The sequence below is a fragment of the Tachysurus fulvidraco genome, chromosome 2, assembly GCF_022655615.1.
Source record: "Tachysurus fulvidraco isolate hzauxx_2018 chromosome 2, HZAU_PFXX_2.0, whole genome shotgun sequence".
NCBI lineage: Eukaryota > Metazoa > Chordata > Actinopteri > Siluriformes > Bagridae > Tachysurus > Tachysurus fulvidraco.
In genome coordinates, this window is record NC_062519.1 from 23689020 (window position 1) to 23708047 (window position 19028).

Consider the following 19028-nt stretch of genomic DNA (forward strand, 5'->3'; position numbering starts at 1 on the left):
ACGATTTTACGAATATTACACTTGCTGCCAAAAATTCACATTTCTGGGATTCATCGTCTGTTTATTTCTGAGGAAGCTCTTTGGCAATGAATGAGGAAAGGATTTTCTGTGTGTGTAACCTTGTCTTTATACTTCAGGGAAACCGGAAATGTTCCAAAGCTGAGAGAAATCTAGTGTAATAATATAATAATATCATTTTACAAGGATAGCAGTTTGTTCGTTTGTATTGTCAATGTCAATGGGAGGTCCCTGTAAATAACTGCATATATTACTATCATTTAAGGTCCATCATGGAATCGATCATTTTTATGAAATGTGGAGCTGTATACAGTTGTGCAACGAGGTTGTCTTATTGGCTTTCCTATTGACCGGTATCTAGACTGTACACCTATTCGCATAGTGTATAATTTACTATATAAGGCCTACTATTATAAAGGATAGGTATGGGGACAATGAAACATACATTGAACAAATAAATAACATAAGATGTTAGAAAAACAGCATCTTATAGTAAAATACGTAAATTGAGGAAGGCCTCATACTGTACATCACACCATTATGACTCCACAGCTGCTCTTTACTTTCTCTTTTTTTTTTTTTTTTCCACTCTCATATGACTGAGTGTCTGTTGCTAGCACTCTGGCAAGGCAGACCATAGTCTGGGAGGAAGTGTGTGTTGTGACCTAAGACAGGCCAGCAGTTTGGAAAGTTCAGTTCTACAGGCCCTTCAGAAATGGGGGAGATGGTGGTTAATGTTTATATACACACAGGCTGAGAAAGGAAATGATTCCCTTTTACTTCAACCATGCAGTCCTTTGTGGGCTTCCAGGCCAAGCCACCCCTTCATCTTGTCCACCATCTCTCCTCCCTAATTTTCTCCAACCGCAACCTCCCAACTCATGCAGCCTAACCTCCCAGTAATTTATCTGGCCATATTTAGGCATGGGGAGGGAGTGAACTCTTCTAATGTAAATAGCACCAGGAATGGATGGTAGGCAATGAGCTACATTCGTGTGTGTGTGTGTGTGTGTGTGTGTATGTGTGTCTGTCTGTCATAACTACTCAGCAGCTCCTGTGCGTTAGGTGAGACCATCCTGAATCTGACATGGGATCTCTGGAGAACAACTAAATTCCCGTTTGACACTTTGTAAAGCTTTCATGGGAGCTTGTGCAGGCTTCCTGGAGTTTCTAAGGATAAGATCAAGGAAAGTCTCGAATATACATCGGGTTTAGTTCAGTCTGGAGGAGATCAAAGAAATTAGGGACCATGAGTGGGACACAAGAAGAGGACAGCTCTGTAATCACAGCCCAGGCTATCAAGCTGAAACCGAGATCCTTAGGAGGTTCACCGTGCGAATCCCCGAACACAAAACTGTCTCCACGCAACTCTCCACGCAACTCGCCTGTGCTCTTCAGGAAACTTCTGATGAACCGCAGTATTGTCCTCCAGAGACGCTTCACTCTAGCCTATACACCCAGGTATTGCCTCTTACACAACTTTTGCCCTAAGAGCAGACGTTCTTCACATGAAAGATCCGCAGCGTGGTCATCTTATTCAGATGATTTGAAATATGTAGGGCCTTTGTTGCGATCAGCGTCACATTGCCGGTCCTCTTCTGCATATCATGCAGCTTTGAGCATCACGAGGAAGCTTGCAGGCACAAGACTCTGTGGTGTTGCTTAGGTATTCTGCTGGTAAAAGCAGAAGACGTGTTTCTGCAACAAGCCATTATATGGAGCAAAGAAAAGAGTCTTTTGTTTTGTGTTAGGTTCAGACCTTTTCTTCTGCCTCAGGTGTTAGAGTTCAGTGTTCACTAGGGACACTTTATCAGCAGGCTGTTTTGCCCATCTCATCTGGATCTGAAGAAAAAAAGATCTACAGTACCCAAGCTTTCATGAAGTCTTACTTATTCTCTCATATTAATATTATAACTATTTGTAAATGAGCTATTTAAAATAGTTTATAGAGTTTTTAGTGCATTAAACAGGTAATGTCATCAAGCATTGGCAGTGGCAGTTTTTTTTTTTTTTTTAAAGCCTCAATTAAAAGGCTTTTTTTTTTTAAGGAAACTTTCAATAAACAAATGATAAATGCAGCAGTCCATCAATCTGCCTTTGCAGACAATGTAACTCTACTTGAGTACAATTTTACAGACGTGTCTCTACTCCTCATATAAACATTTCCATTGCACAGATACTAGTAAAACAGTTTCCATGTAATCTTACATAAGAGGTGTTTTTTTTTCTTTCTTTCTTTTCACCGAGGTCATGACCATCAGATTGTCCAGAATATCATATGGAAATCTATAATGGAATTAATTGAGGATGAAAAATGGCTTTATGCCCAATATAAATATATGCCGTCGTAAGAAACAACAGGATCAGTCATTGTGCAGATCTTTTTTCCTCATTAACATCAGTATCTGATATCATCTCTGATTTATTTACCTCTTAAATCTTTCTCACACATATCAACTCCACACTATTTACATACTTATGTACAAGTGTTCTCATTCGTCATCAGAATCAGGGTCAAAAATGTCTGAAGGGAATAAGAGCCAAAAGATTTAGAGGAAAGCCGTTCATTGTTGCATTGAGCATTCCAGCTGCTAGAACTCATTCTAAACTGTTCATGGGACCAAAATAGATTAAGAACAATGAGATTTTAGTTGTGAATTAACAGAATGGAAGTGGATGATGAACATCATTTGAAGGAGAACCATTTGTGGTATGATTCTCGTACAGTATTAACCATACATGAAGGAGAAGTAATGGAAAGGTTTCTTTAAACCGGAAGATCCGTGTATTAAAAGTATAACCATAGATTACTGGAGATGCTGAAGGAAGAGCTGGAGATATTACAAGGCAAGGCTAAAAGCTCATTTCTGTCCATAGCTTAATAGTGATAAAATAATCAACCTCGAAATTAATTTTCACTGTGTTTTTTGACGAAGATATTAATACACAATATAAAATGTTCATTCATATAAATCACACAACACACCATGAAAAAATGTGCCAAGTCTGATAAACAGGACAACTCCAGAGTAGCACTTAAACTGCATGTTTCCTCTTAGCTGCCATTTTCACTGATAAGCTCTAGTGTCAGAAAAAGATAAAGAGAGCATTTGCTTCTTCAGTGGAAACTCGTAAAGAGTGCCAGCTATCAAGATAGACATGACTACTAGATGCTAGCTGTTCCTTTTTAACAGTTGGCTACTTTCTTCTTGTGTCATATACGGTATATAGAAATGTTTATGTAGGAAGAGTCAGTGTCACTGTTCTGAGCAATGCTACTGTACAAATCCACCAAGTTTCACCAATCCACAAGCGAACTCGTGCATAATGGAAGAGCTATAGTCCATAAACAAGTCAGCATACTGTATAGATCAGTGCTTTTCAGGAGTTCACGATTCTGCAGATTCTGCAATCAGGCAAACTGCGTATTCTGATATGCAGGATGGATATCCTGAGCAGCTTACAATTTTTCAGAATGATGTCAGATTTTTTGCAGATCAAGGCCAAGACACGTCGTGTGATATCACAACACTTAATCAGACCTGAGTACAGCTATCAAAGAAACCTCTTACATACAGTACTGTACTGTATGTGCCTTCACTGGTAGGAGTTTTAAAGTAGAATCCTGTGCTTTAAAATGCATGTTTTTTTTAACCTGTATATTTTAGTCTCTGTGAGTTAGCTGTTACTATAGAAACGATAAGGTATCCGAACCAGCACTTCACTGGAAACTTGTCATTTGTTTCGAACGTAGCACTTTTGTCAGAACCGTACAGAAACTTAATAAACACTCTGATGAATCAGACACAAAAAACTCAACACAAAGTTCTCAATTCTTTAAAATGACTTGATTCATTTTCAATGATAATAATAAACCGAGCTCACGAAAATTCATACAAACTCAAAGGATCTGTTTGGATTAGGAAGTCAGATGAAGACATAAATTCTACTTTAACCGTATTAACTTTTCCAGTGAACTGAATGATGTACAGTACATTACTTGACATAAGCGTATAGTTATAGACACTTCCTGACTTCTAATATCAGTTAACTTTCACTTTGTACTATCTTTAAAGTATCTTTAATGGTGGACATGTAAACACAAGACCAATACTTCTTAATATCTTAATGTCATTTCCTCTGTCATTTTCCCACAGATCATTATTATAAAAAAAATCCTTTCTGTTTTGAGTACATCTTTCCCCTCCTAAAGAGTTTCCTTTCTAACCGTATGTGTACCGTACGTGTGCGTGTGTCTGTCTGGCTTAGTCAGTTCTTACAATGTGTATACAGTATGTCGCCTTGTTTAAAAAGGAATTATTGGAATCCAGTTCAGATAAAGGACAAAGCGCAGTCTTTTAATCTCATCAGCAAACGTGTTTCACTGACAAACCAATCTGCATTTTAGTTAAAACCAAAACCTAAAGGTATTTTCCTATGAACAGGATGACGTAGAGGTGGGTGAGAAATTCCATTGAAACGAGTAATATGGAGGACAGATCAGAGCTGGAATGTGCAATACTCTCAGTTAGCGCACAAAATTCATGTACTATCTTCTATGTAAGAATGAACCTCAAAAAGAGCCATTTCAAAGAAGTTTTGTTTTAAAATTCTGCACCTCAGGTACCAAATTCTTGGTCAAATGCAGCAATGTCTGAGATAGTGAAGAAATAACATATCAACTGGCCAAACATATACTGTAAATTATCTTTAGTTTTAAATCCTTGAAAGGAAACCGTGTGGTTCTGCTCTGTAGGTTATGCCAGCCAAAATCCATAGAGCTATCACATTTCATCAACCACTGCCATTAGCTAGCTGAGCGAGCTCGACTAGCTCACCAGATCATTTTGTTTTATAAAATGAACATGGTGTTAAACTTAAGATGTCACTTCAGTGGTCACTAGATTCGATGCTCGCTTGCTGTGTTAAATATATGGAAGTGCAACTACAGCTTAAAGATAATGCTCAGGATATGAATTAGCTTCAGCTAGCCAGCTACTGAAACAGCAATAGCACATTGGCTCATTTTTCTAGCCAGGTAACTTAAGTTTTCCTGTATAAAAGTTAAAAGTTGACAAAGGGAAATATAAATAATTTGTAAAGTAATTACTTTAGTAGGGTTTTACCAAATGACTTATTTACTCTTACTTGTATAGATTTTTAGGACTACATTTACAGTTATTGCTACAGTAGATGTATTGTACTATAGAACAGTATTAATTATGTCAGTCAAAGGTGTGTGTGTGTGTGTGTGTGTGTGTGTGTGTGTGTGTGTGTGTGTGTGTGTGTGTGTGTGTGTGTGTGTGGTTGTCTGGGTGATTGAATTGGTTGTTTTTTGTGGGGGTTTGCGGGCAGATGGGTGGGTGTTTGTGTGTGTGCGTGTATGTGTGTGTGTTTTGCTATTGCCTCATGGGGATGTAACACGCTTCAGTGTGTTAAGCTGGGCCAGTGTAGGCAGGCAAAGAGGAGACACCCAGTGCTGGCTCCGACAAGTCAGAACTCACATATACACACACACACTCACACACACGCTCAGACACAATGTGACAGTGCACCGCGGCTTTAGGCTTAAAGTGTTTCTACCGTTTAGTGACTCTCAAATATGTGCAACTGGTCATGGACAAAAAAAAGAGAGAGAGATTGTCGCCTTTTGTCATTTCTATTATATAATCCTAAGCCTTTGCTGTTTTCCAACTTTGGATACACAGCCCGAGCAAAACAAATATGGAAATTTAGCAGGACCTCATACCCCTAGTGGACGTCTCCTGGGATCAGGCAATTCTCTGTGCTGAGGAACAAGGTCGACGCTCCATAAAACTCGTTTTGTATTTTCGTCCCATCACTTTCACATGCTTTGGGGGAAAAAGGAAAAGGATTGTTGACAAGTTTGTGACGCTCGTATGCAAACAGTCCTGTGTTGAGAAAGTTCCCGGTCAGGACTAAGAGACGATGTAAACCTTTGCCTGGATTTGGAGTTGACTTGTGTTTTTTAGAATACATCATGAACAACTTGGAGCACAACAGAATGTTCAGCTGAAGCACTGAGAGTCATTCGGCTGGACTCGGACACACTACCTGACTGAGTCTTGACCTCGTGCTTCTCTTGGATCATCCAAACAGTTTTGGCGGGGCTTCACAATGTGTGTCTTGATCAGAGGAACGCTACAGAGTGCACGTCTGTAATCTCTTGGTAATTAAACTCTCTGTGTGGTCATCTGAAAGTTGGAATGATGCACAAAGATCTTCGCTTATTCCGTAAAAGTTCTCTGTTTAACTTCGGCTCAGGACGAAGAAGACACTCCTGCATTGGGTATGCTTTTTTTTAGCGGTTGTTTTCATGTGTCATCACGGTTATTTTAATTGTTATTTCTAAGAGCTTTACACTGGCATGTTCCCATCCATTGCTGTTTTAAACCTCTTTAATTTTGATCTCTTTACTCTTGCGAAAGTGGACAAACGTGTGAAACCTCATGACAAGATACACTGTGTTTATGGTTCGGTTCACTTTCCCTTGCTGAGTGAATGAACCGCTTTACAATATGAAGTAAGTGGAAGTGTGTCACAGGGAAAATCCACTGTCTCCTTCGATTATTACGGTTTTATTTACATGTCCTTCTAATGTTTTTATTTTTTCCCCTTTGAATTGCTGATCCATTTGACCTATTTCCATCCAACTGTAAAACCTTGATGCTAATCAGCTCACAGTTTGTTTGCTTTGTTTGCATGCGTGCCTACTGCTGTATGGGCTGTGTGGAGATGGAGATCAATGCTAGGCTGCTGTCAGCGCCTTTGGCGTTAGCGCCTGTGGGTCCGGGGCTTTTGGGGGGAGGGTTTGCTGAGGATAATGACATACACACCACGGTCCCACTGTCAGCCTGGCACAGCCGAGAATGCTGTGATGTCAGATTCAGAGAAAACATCCAATGTGCTTGTGCTATTTTGACACAAAGCGCAGTGTTGTCCTCGTCGTGCCTCGTTTTAAGTTCCCATGGTGCCACAGATACTCGGAAAATACATGCAAAATGTATGCAAAAATCATGCAGAAAAAAAACATTTGTGTAGGCATGAGGAGGAAACGCTTTCTTTCCTGGGCCATGTCTAAGAATATTTTCACAAAGTGACAAGTGTTTTGTCAAAAATTTTTCCCCCTTCATTTTCAATCAGTGTATAAAGGGTTTGAGTATTTCCTCAAAGCATTTATACAGTTGACTTTAATTACATCAGAATACAAAAATGTAAAATGCCCAGAGCTGGGGACCATCTACACTATTCTTGTTAAGAATACGCGGCTAAGTCAAAGTATCAAAAATACTTACTTTTAAGATCAAATTTTTAGTGGCTCCAACATACTGTAGCACAATAGTGAGATGAGTGGAGATCGAAGGTAAGAGCCATAGCCATCTACAGCCACAAGGATGGGGATATGTTAAATAAAATCTGGTAATAAATATACCAAAAATAAAGCTCTCTGGTGTTTATAACAAATTATAATCACACCCTCCAGTGTCACCCAAATGAGGTTCCTTTTGAGTCTGGTTCCTCTCAAGGTGTCTTCCTCTACCATCTAAGGGAGTTTGTCCTTGGCACAGTCACCTCAAATGCCTCAGGCTTGTTCATTGTGGATAAATACAAACGCAATTAAATATAAGTCTAATAGTAATCTTGAACTTTTGAATAATATTTATCTTGAACTTTTTCTACTATATTCCTTATGTTTGGTAAAGCAGCTTTGAGACAATGGCCATTGTTAAAAGCAATATACAACTAAAACTGAATCGAATTTTAATGAAACTGGATGGCGTTACCATCTCCCCTGTCAATCAGAGCATCAATAGATCATCGAAGCATCTGTATGTGGAAGAGGGCAGAATTCAGTTCAATTTCACTTTGTCTATGTTCAGCTGCCCTGTAACATTGTATGGAGCAGCAGATACAGTGGATGGATCGAAGACGTATACATAGATACATACCTATATAAACAAACAAACAAATAAATAAATAGTCACTGATTTGTTTTCAAGTGCTGCAAAATTAATAAACTAATTAATGTACCATTAAATTTCATTTGATTTAATTTCATAGTTCATCACTTATGATGTTATATTAATCTTTTTAAAAGTGCATATTTATCTAAATCTACATATTTGTCCAATTAGATGCCATATAAAAGTAGTCATAATTAAGCTAAAACATTAGCCTGTTAGCAGCTGTAACATTTCTCTACCTGGTTAACAGCAGCTGTGTTTTTTTTTTTTTACCTTGTTACAGTTCCAGTTGATAAAAAGCTCTCAACGGCTCGCTTCATGTTTACCTACATTACTAAGATGTGTAGATTGAGCAGGGGATTGTCATATCTCAAACTTATCCATTTCATATCAAATCACATCAGCTATCAAGCCATTTCACAGAGACTTTAATCAATTAGTCAGTTTATTTCTTAGAATGGGAGAATTTTACCATGTTTGCCATGCCGGATGTGGCCGTATACAACCAGAACAAGGCCTGAAGCATCCTTTGAAGTTTGACACCTGAGATCTGAAATGTACTTTGAATGTAGTGCTGACAGGATGAAGAGGACACCCCGTCTCTGTTACTTCAGAAGTAAAACAGGCAAATGTAATAATAAACTGGCCAAACCCAGCCTGGTTATTCTTAGATTTGGCCTTTTTTAGAGAAAGGCAGACCCACTAACTCTCTCCAGATCCCATTTCCTTCTCTAATCCCCTCCAGATGTGCTGATGTCACAGATTCAAATGCATCAAAGCGTATCGACTTGCGCACCATGAGCCTCTGAGTTAATTACCCAGCCCAGGAGAGGACAGTGATTCCTTTAGAGTTGCCACACAACTACAGAGACATTGAGTCAGCAAACAGGGAAGTAAATAAGCAGCAGTAATTATTATGCATCATTGTTCATGCTTAAAGTTTGGAAATGAAGGCTTATAAGGCTTGGACATGAATAAAGAGCTCATAAGGGTTCAGATATATTTTTGAACAAACTGTTCAGAGAATAGTTTCAAGGTCTTGGTTTGAATTCCCACAGTGATTCACGTCATCGTTGTGGCCCAAGAGAATGTGAAGGAGAGAGAAAGAGAGAGAGAGAGAGAATCAAGTTGAGAGATAGGAGTCAGTCGAGAGATAGTAGCTTGAGATTTCAAGCGCTCTGTTGTCTCACTGCTTCACTCTGTCCTTATAAAGATCTTTGCTGCACGGTTACTGTTCCATCAGATAAAAACAATCCTGAACATTAGGTTCCACTTTATTTGGATAGTCCCCAGTGTATTCTCAACAGACAGATGTTCATGCCGTTAACAAATTAAAAGGAGAATTTACTAGGCTTGACAAATGGAAACGATGAATTCTGAAATTCAATCAGGATCAGAATTATAATTGTTTTAAGCTTAGACACTGTATAAAAGTGGTTATTTGAGTTAATGTAGACTTTCTATCAGCTTGTAATTACTCCAGATAATCAGATTATATCTTTATTCTCCAGGTCCAGTTCAAATAAGATGTGAGTCAAGGTTTTCTGTGCAATCATGTCCAGACATACACCCTGTTCTTCTTCTCTTTTTACCTATCCTTATCAGGAGTTGTTACATGCCGAATGTTAGTCTGTCAATTCTACTACATTCATAATGGTTCATTGAGATTTGTTTGTTTTGTTTGTACTTGCTTGCAGTATCTTCTTTCTATACAGTAGTCCTGCCCAGGCAGTTACTAAGGATGAATGAATGAATGCTGTATGTCCATGTTACATGAAATATGGTCATCATATCTGACCGAGGGGGCAACGGTGGCTTAATGGTTAGCACGTTTGCCTCACACCTCCAGGGTTGGGGGTTCGATTCCCGTGTGTGGAGTTTGCATGTTCTCCCCGTGCCTCGGGGGTTTCCTCCGGGTACTCCGGTTTCCTCTCCCGGTCCAAAGACATGCATGGTAGGTTGATTGGCATCTCTGGAAAATTGTCCATAGTGTGTGATTGTGTGTGTGCCCTGCGATGGGTTGGCACTCCGTCCAGGGTGTATCCTGCCTCGATGCCCGATGACGCCTGAGATAGGCACAGGCTCCCCGTGACCCGAGAAGTTCAGATAAGCGGTAGAAAATGAATGAATGAATGAAATTATTATTAGGCAAATTATTAGTGGAACACTTTAGTAATGCTACACAATTCCTAAGGCTCTAAGTACAGATATGTTGCATTCCCACATTTCCTCACACAGCAGTGATTATCGTGCATTGTATTTACATTTACAGCATTTGCCAGACAGCCTTAACCAGAGCGACTTATATTTTATATCATATTTTATATAACAACAACTGCGACATTGCTCAGGGTGCCAGCAGTGGCAGGTTGGTGGAACTGGGATTTGAGCTCACAATCTACTGCTTAATAATGAAATTATTAACACCTTAACTACTAGGCTAGCTGATATAGAAGAGCATTATGTGTTTAAGAGACCACAGTGTTACTAGATAGGTAGATTGCATATAATGAATTACTACAGAACATGCTGATTCATCTGAAAGTTCATACACGAACACGAACGCATGCTTCTTCATACTTAGTGTGTACTAGGGGAAAAGGAGGCGATTAATAAAATGATAACAGAGTGTGTGACTGGTCCTAAAATATCCAGCGTCTGGAACAGTTCCCAGAGTGCAGGCAGCAGTGTGATTACAGTGTCTGCCTGCGTCAATGCTCCATCCCGGGTCACCGCATGGTTGACCTCCCAATTGATCCCTAATGAACAAATCCATTGCACATTATATTTATTCTGCTCTCTCTTTCTTTCGCTCAGTTGCTCTCTCTCTCTCTCTCTCTCTCTCTCTCTCTCTCTCTCTCTTTCTCTCTCTGACTCGCTCTCTCATATGGTTATCGTAACATACATACTGTACAGCGTGTACTTTACATACAGTACTTTCACTAGCACAAAACCAATAATAGACTGTTATAGTTATAATGCGACAGCATGAAAGCTGTATCCATAAATATATAACTATTTAACGGACATTAAAGTGTTTAATAAAAACTCTAATGGAAAGGTATTGGTTTGTTTACTGACCCCTTCTGGTCGAATTGTGAACTCTGATACCTACATAAGAAATTGCTGGAGATTTTATAATGCTGTAAAATATCAAATGTATTTTCATATCAGAGTATTCAGACATGCCTATTAATAGTCTCGAGACAGCTACTAAATGCCACCATGTAAAGGTAAATTAACTGCAATACAGCATTTAACTAGTAAGTGAGAAGATAAGAAGAAGAAGAAAAAAACATCTCGCATCTGTTTAGCAAGTCACTGTCAGATGAGGGCACGATTTTCATTCTCTCATCACACTGAAGATATGATGAGAACTAAATGGCTTTATGAAATGAACCTAATAAAAAACACTTTTTTATATTATTTATTTTTAAATATCAAACGCAATGCATGTAATCTACAGTCGCTTGGATAAGTAAAAAGAAATAATCTGGTGCGAATGATCTGGCTCACCAAATATAATGCATACAATTCAATATAAATACGGTATAAATACGGTATAATCATAAATTATTTTAAAAATCCAAAAATCATGGTGTGTTTTAAAAGTGTTTTAATTTTGTTGGATTTTTTTAATTAGTTCTTATGCAAGTTAGTGTCACAACATGGAACATACTTATTTGAATTTTTTTGTTTTGTTTTGTTTTCTGGGCTAGTGTGTGTGTGTGTGTGTGTGTGTGTGTGTGTGTGTGTGTGTGTGTGTGTGTGTGTGTGTGTGTGTGCGCGCGTGTGTGTGTGTGTGTGTGTGTGTGTGTGTGTGCGCGCGTGTGTGTGTGTGTGTGCGTGTGTGTGTGTGCGTGCGTGCGTGCGTGTGTACATATATATATATTTATGTTGTAGGACATGAATCCTAGTTACACAAATTAAATCTAGTTTTTTATACTGCAAAATGTGAAAGTGTAAAATTCAAGGGGGTCAATAATTATGAAAGCCACTGTAATCTAATCAGGGACAACCTTAACATATATGTTCCAGTAAGTAGGTTTTGAAGTTTGTCTTTATTTTTAGGAGATTTCCGTCTCTCGTGTTTTCTACTCAGCCTGACTGTCTGTGTTATACTTTCTATTAGTGATATTTCTCACCATGATTCCAAAAGTATCTTTTAAAAAAAACAAACAAACAAACAAACAAAAAATAATGAATTAGTTATTGTTGGATAATTAATTATAAAGAAATATCAGAAAACTTGCTTACAGATGTATTTATCCCCATGGTGTCAAAGCTATTAAAAGAAATTACATTTTATATGTAAAAACCTGTAATGACGTGCACTGTATTTTTCTTTTTCCACTTCATTTGGAAACCGGTTTGACCGAATTAAAGTAATACATAATAAAGCACTTTACATATTTTGCTTACAGGAAGCATTGTGTATGAACAAAACCAAGCACAGCATTTCACCAGATGTGTGTGCATTTTGTTTGTTGTAGTTTGCAGAATTGTAGAGAGAATGCTTTCTGCACTGATGCTCCTGCTTTTTTTTTATAGAAACCTGGATATATCTAGGTCACATGTACAGGAAGTGACAAAACTCTGGACAGGAAGTTTGGCCTAAAAAAATCTTTTACTGTAGGTGCCTTTTTGTTTGAGAAATCAAGAAATGTACACTTTCTAAAATAATATTTTCACCCTCTTGAACAATTCAGAGGGATGTTGTTCATGTTGTCATTCAGCATTATTATTTTTTTATTCCTTTAACATTTATTATCCCTGGTCTTAATAGCTTTTGATGAAATTGCATACTTTCAGTTGCTGTGTTTTTATGGTATATTTTTGATTTTTAGCTTCTTTACATGTTTCAGAGATCTCATATGCCATGTCTTAATTGTGACTTCAGAAAGTTTTTTAATTATATGGCTAAATTATGGATAAAAAAAATTATTTAATTTTCTACTTAGGAAGATTATTTAGAATTATTTTCATAATTATTATTATGAAATTATATTTTTAAGTATGCTGACTATAATATACTTATAATTTTAATTATGATTTTTTTTAATGAAATGCATTACATTACATTTATTTTAAATTTAGCTTTTTTTAAAGTACCATGCACCTAAAGAAATTGATGGCGCTATGACACACTAGGTGGCGCTATTCCCTTAGTCATGGAAGAGAATTTTTTTGTATATACTCAGACCATTGTGGTCTCGGATCATGTTTATTGTCGCCTTTTAACGCTTTGTTTACTGAACTATCAAATGTAGAGAATTTGCGCAGTCATGTATTTATATCTAATGATTCCAGAGACATCAGAATTGAGATTACTACAAATAAGCTAGATTGATACACCAATATATGAAGTATCTTTGAAATTAAACTTTGTCCTGCTACAAGGAATAACGATATTCCATGTCCAATAAATGATTAGTTTTTAAAAAATCGTATAATGTGGTACACAGCAATGAAGCAGGATAAAAAAATATGTCAAAAAACTTTGACGTGTAAGAGACAGAGAGAAAGAGGTGCATGTGAAAGAAAGACAACAATAAACACTAAATCTACTAGGGTCATATTTGGTCGAGATGGTGTACTGTATATGTTTTAGTGTTGTCCGTATGAATCTGCACTCCAGTACATGTTAGGCTTCGAGCCACAAAGGAGAAAGACACCCCTATAAGCCCCACTAACACTTCTGACTAAGCAAATATTTATTCTAATTTCAGCAGGGCTCTATTTCAGCCCCGGGGAACTAAAGTCCCATCATGTAATTAAACAGTCAGCCCTGTACACAACTCCTTCCCTCTGTGCCAGTCAATGATTTGCATGAGCATGAAGGTGACCTGCACTGGTGTTAGTTTTTATTTTAATTAAGGTATTGATTTATGATTGATCCAAGTTAAGCAGCCGGTCATGTCATGAACTGACTTTGTTGAAACATGTAGTTTAGGCCTTGTGGTGTGGTGTGGTGTGGTGTGGTGAGAGAGTGAGAGAGTGAGCGAGATACAGAGAGAATGAGTGTGTGTGTGTGTGTGAGAGAGAGAGAGAGAGAGAGAGAGAGAGAGAGAGAAGGAATGAGTGTGTGTGTGTGTGAGAGAGAGAGAGAGCGCGCGCGCGCAGCGCGACCTGCGTGTGTGTGTGTGTGCGAGCGCCGCGCGCGCGCGCGCGCGCGAGCGAGCGCGCGCGTGTTGGTGCGCGCGCTGCGAGTGCGCGCGCGCTAGAGGGCCGCGCGCCCTGTGCGCCTGCGCGCGCGCCGCCGCTTGAGTGCGTCGCGCGCCGCGCCGCGCGCGTCGCCTGCTCGCGTGTGCGCTGAGTGAGCGAGCAGCAGTGCGCGCGCGACCGCGCGCCGCGCTTCCACGCGCGCGCCTGCGTGTGTGTGTGTGTGTGTGCGCCGCGCGCGCGCGCGCGCGGCCGCGCGTGCGCGCGCGCCCGCGCCCGCGAGTAGTGCGCCTGCGTGCGCGCGCGAAGCGAGCGCGCGCGCGCGCGCCCGCGCCCGCGCACGCGCGCGTGTGCGCCTGACGTGCGTGGGTGCAAGCGCGCGCGCAGTGTGCGCGTGCGTGCCTGAAGCTCCGCGCGCGCGCGCGTGCGACTGCGCGCGCGCCCGCGCGCGCGCGTCCCGTGCGCCTGCTCGCGTGCGTGTGCGCCTGCGCGCTCGAGCGCGCGCGCGCGCGTGCGTGCGCTGCGTGCTCGTGCCGCGCGCGCCGGTGCGCGCTGCGTGCGTGCCTGCGCGCTTGCGCACTGCGCGCGCGTGCGCGCGCGCCCCATTGAGAATGAGAGAGAGAGAGAGAGAGAGAGAGAGAGTGTGAGAATGAGTGAGAGTGTGAGAGAGAGAGAGCGAGAGAGAGAGAGTGAGAATGAGAGAGAGTGAGAGAGAGACCGTGAGAATGAGAGAGAGAGAGAGAGAGAGAGAGAGAGAGAGAGAGAGAGAGAGAGAGAGAGAGAGAGAGAGAGCGCATGTAAGTGTTATCTTCTACCCCTTCTACCCAGCAGTACTTTTTCTTCAAAGAGTTAACACTGGAGACTTTCCAGGAAGACTGGAGCCTCTCATCCTGTGGGTCCTCCCCCCTGTTTCAGTGCTGTGACCTCACTGTTCAACTGGCACTGGTTCAAGAACGCTAAAACACGTGCACACAGCCGCAAACAGACACACATACACGCTATATCAGGGCAGGGAGAGATTCGCAAATGACTTCAGCTGTCAGCTCTGGGCTGAGCTGAGAGAGGGGAAGACGGGGGCTTGGAAATAAGTACTGCTGAAGAAATCAAAAGATAAAAAGACATGCAGGAAATAGCGGGAAAATGGCGTGAAGATCAAGAACACTAACGGTTCCACACAATAACACAGGAAGAGTGGTGGCAAAGAGGAAAGCCGGTGCTTTTTTCACTCCTCTGTCTGGATGGTGTTAGATCTTTCTTTAAAGCTCTGCGTTTCATCCTGCATATGTAAACCAGTGGGCTGTGCTTTGCACAAAAAAGGGTTACCACAGGAATCGCACAAAAAGCCTAATTTCAGGAAGAGAAGGAAAAAACATGTGACACACACAGCTCAGAGACGACAAGCACGGCCGAAAGAGCTCGGGTCTATCAACCTGCTTTTCTAGAGGAGGGATGAATGCTGAAATCAGAAGAAACGTTCAGTGTCGAGGCTTCAAAGGGAGTCGATTATTCATGCGACTGGGGCTTCTGCATTTGTGACTTGCCAGAGATGGGACCCATGTGTGGTTTCAAGAGGGTATGGGAACATGTAGGGAAAAGCTAAAGAGTGCAACCAGTGGACAAACACCCGGGAAGTGCAAGAAAGTATTTCAGAATAGAAGGAGCTATGAGTTTGCCGACTAACTGTGTCTTTCTCACTCCGGCTGACAGGGCTTTCAAAGTCCGAAATGGGAATATCTACGGATCCCCATGCGCGGTAAACCGTCCAATCGACATCTTGCAGAAACGCAGGCGGTAATTCTTTTCCCTCTTTTTCTTTCAGTGAAACCACAGGGGATAAAAAAAATCACACGTGCAGTTTAAACTTGCTATTTGGTAATATCCGTTCCTGTTTTTTTACGCTTTGTCGCTTATGCTTTCTGTGAACGGTGTAAAATAGAAGCTGAGCTTTCAGGTCACTTCGGTGCTCTGGCATGTAAATATATGCAGCAGGTGAACACAGAAGCCACACACCTTCTTACCTGTTATAGGGAACGTCCTTTTGGTCGCCATACTGGAAAGATTGTGTTCAAAATGAGTGTAATGAGTTTAGTTTAACAAGTCTGAGTCTTGCACTTGACGAGTTTGTGCGCAGGATTTTCACAAACACACAGTTCATGAAAATTCTCACATGTTTTCAAAGTAATAGTTTGATTTTTCATGATCTTGTGTCATTTAGGTTCCTTTATACACATTTGTTTTTGTTTTTTTAACATATACATGCTTTATATATTGATTCTATACTGTACAAGGTAATAAAGGACCTCAGTGACAAGCAGGAAGTGAGACTAATCCTGCTGTTTCTAACCAGATTTTACCACCTTCTGTTGTCTTCCTCTCTATACAGTTAAAGTCCATATGCTGTGCTCTCCATGAGCCTGACTCTCAGGCTCAGCAGGGTCTCCATGAACAGATCTGAGTCTAAACTCAAAACACACCGGACCATATCTGTGAAACAAAGCGTGTAGATGTTTTTTTTTACCCCAGCATGCACACCATGTCTCCTTTCAGTCTTTATTAAAGCTGCAGAAAAACAATCCTGTTGTTGTTTAATGCTCAGATATGTCTAGTAAGGTAGCGCTTTAGATCTGTGGAACGAAGGACAACCAGAACTTATTGCTTCCTTTGAAATAAATAATACTAATTCATGATTTCTTATTATTAACTCACTTCCTGTAGTTGATAATAATATTATAGTCTACAGAAAGTATTACACAACCATTAATGTTTACAAGAAGCAAGTGTGACCTTTTTTTTAAGGCTTTATCTGTTCTTTTTAAACTACATGTAATAACATGCCAGATAATAACATGCTTCAGTTATGCACAGTAAAGGCTAGAACCCAATGAGAAAGAGTTGCTTTTTGAATCGAACACTACTATGATTCAGCATATCATGTCTCATAAGGAGCTCTAATAAATGCATTTGTGTCATTTCCTGTTGTTGAAGAAGGCCCATGTTGTACAGAAATGACACTGAGGGGAGCCGTTCGGGAGCGGATTCCTTAAGAAGCGATTGTATGTTTTCAATGGCAGGAAACAAGCACCAGGAATTGTCTTTTTCATACGTCTGCGTTCAACCCGATGGAATGTCTTTATGCATGCTTGCAGGTTTGCTGCAACCTGCTGAAACAAGGCCAAAGCTGCATACAAAGCATTGTACCACCATTTATTTATTTATTTTTTTTAAAGAAGTACTTGTTGACTGATATCATAGCCTCGATATCAGCTCAAATATTCCACCGTTAATATCCAGATTGGCTCATTGGAGTTGTTTTGGAGTAATAGTTAAAACACAGTCATAAATACATTACTTTCTTATCTCAGGCACATCCAACGCTGTTGTGCTTGTTTATCTCTGATAGGAGTGCAAACGGAGCCACAAATGACGTCAACGCGAGAGCTGTGCATGGTGACACAGGCGTTTGTGGTCACAGCTTCTCTAACCGTTTCTCAAAAAAAAAAAATAAGTGTGTGTGTGTAGTGAGTGAGTGTTACAGGCATTTTTTTGAAGCCACCATTTAATGTAATCCGCTGGTCAAAGACTATGTTTGCCTCTAGGTTTACAGCTGAACTATTAAGAGGACGCTTATGCAAGGTGCGGATTCCAGTGAAAGTTTCGCACAGCCTTACATTGAAATTCAAAATACTTGAGGATATTTAAAGCTGTATGCATAAATCGTTAATGAGAATCAATTTTAAATCTATATACAGTAATCTAGGCATCAGCAGTCATAAGATACTTGTATAACGAGCATACTGTATGTAGTATAAAAGGACACATTCATAACCATGTTATTAAGGCATTATACACTTACTTATAATTACTTGTGAAAATACAATGTACTTTAAGCATATCGATTCCATATGGTATTATAAGCGGTGTCTATAACATATTGTGTCTATGGTATTCTGACATGCACTGCTGTTTTTTTCCACGTATAATACCATTGACATTAGGGGGGAAAAGGCATTGGTGTAAGAAATTTTCAAACGTTGTCTCACTTACAGCTACGAAGTAACATAAGGTATTAATAATTAGGTTACAAAAATCATATAACCTGTCTGTAATCTACATTTCTAAATGCAAATAGTGGATCTGTTTTTTTGGTCTTAGCATTATAATCTGCATAAAATAATAGTTCAACACTACTCCAAATGCATTGAAACCATATTTATAATGTACAACAAATTTGCATATTTGTAGTGTGGAAAACACAATAATTGCATTAGAAATGATTAGCTGTGAGTGTTAAAGGCTTACAAGTCACTAAAGGGTTATAAGCAACCAAATTAGCTTCGGTACATATTTTTAAACATTCGTCTCTTAGCAAGTCAGCTACCTAAGACGAGTGAACCTGACAAGATTACTGAGGGGATTTTATATTCAAATTTGAATCATTTTAATTATTTAATTAGGGTCCCTGATAACTAATCTTGGCTTTAAAATGGACGCAGATCTTAAATTGAATAGCCAAATTGGTGCAGAGGTGAAGTCCAGTTTCTTTCACCTTGCACTTGGCAAAAATAAAACCCCTGGTGTCCAGGCAACAATTTGAGATGGTAATCCATGCCTTTATTACATCCCGGCTTGATTACCGTAATGCACTTTATATTGGACTATAGCCAGTCTTCTTCGTCTCGTCTTCAACCGGTCAAAAATGCTGCTGCACATCTTTTAACTGGTGCATGGAAATACGACCACGTTACACAGATTTTGGCCTCAGTCCACTGGCTGCCTGTGTACCTTAGCGTTCAATTTAAAGTTCTTTTATTTGTGTTTAAATCTTTAAATGGCCTCACCCTGTCGTGCCTGACTGAACTGCTT

At 40.0% G+C, this 19028-nt stretch overlaps 1 protein-coding gene across 7 annotated transcripts in view; it reads left to right on the forward strand.

Annotated features, from left to right (window-relative positions):
* Positions 1–19028, forward strand: part of pde4cb (phosphodiesterase 4C, cAMP-specific b) — a 67552-nt gene that overhangs the window by 30247 nt on the left and 18277 nt on the right. Inside the window, exon 1 of one of the 7 annotated variants that reach the window (XM_047810562.1) lies at positions 1070–1479. The exons of 4 other annotated variants lie outside the window; for them this stretch is intronic. In XM_047810562.1, coding sequence (XP_047666518.1) covers positions 1268–1479 — 212 coding nt within the window. In that variant the 5' untranslated portion in view covers positions 1070–1267. Of the gene's footprint in view, positions 1–1069; positions 1480–5542; positions 6329–15027; positions 15957–19028 lie in introns of those variants that run through there. 2 more of the 7 variants (XM_047810568.1, XM_047810567.1) reach the window with 2 other exon arrangements.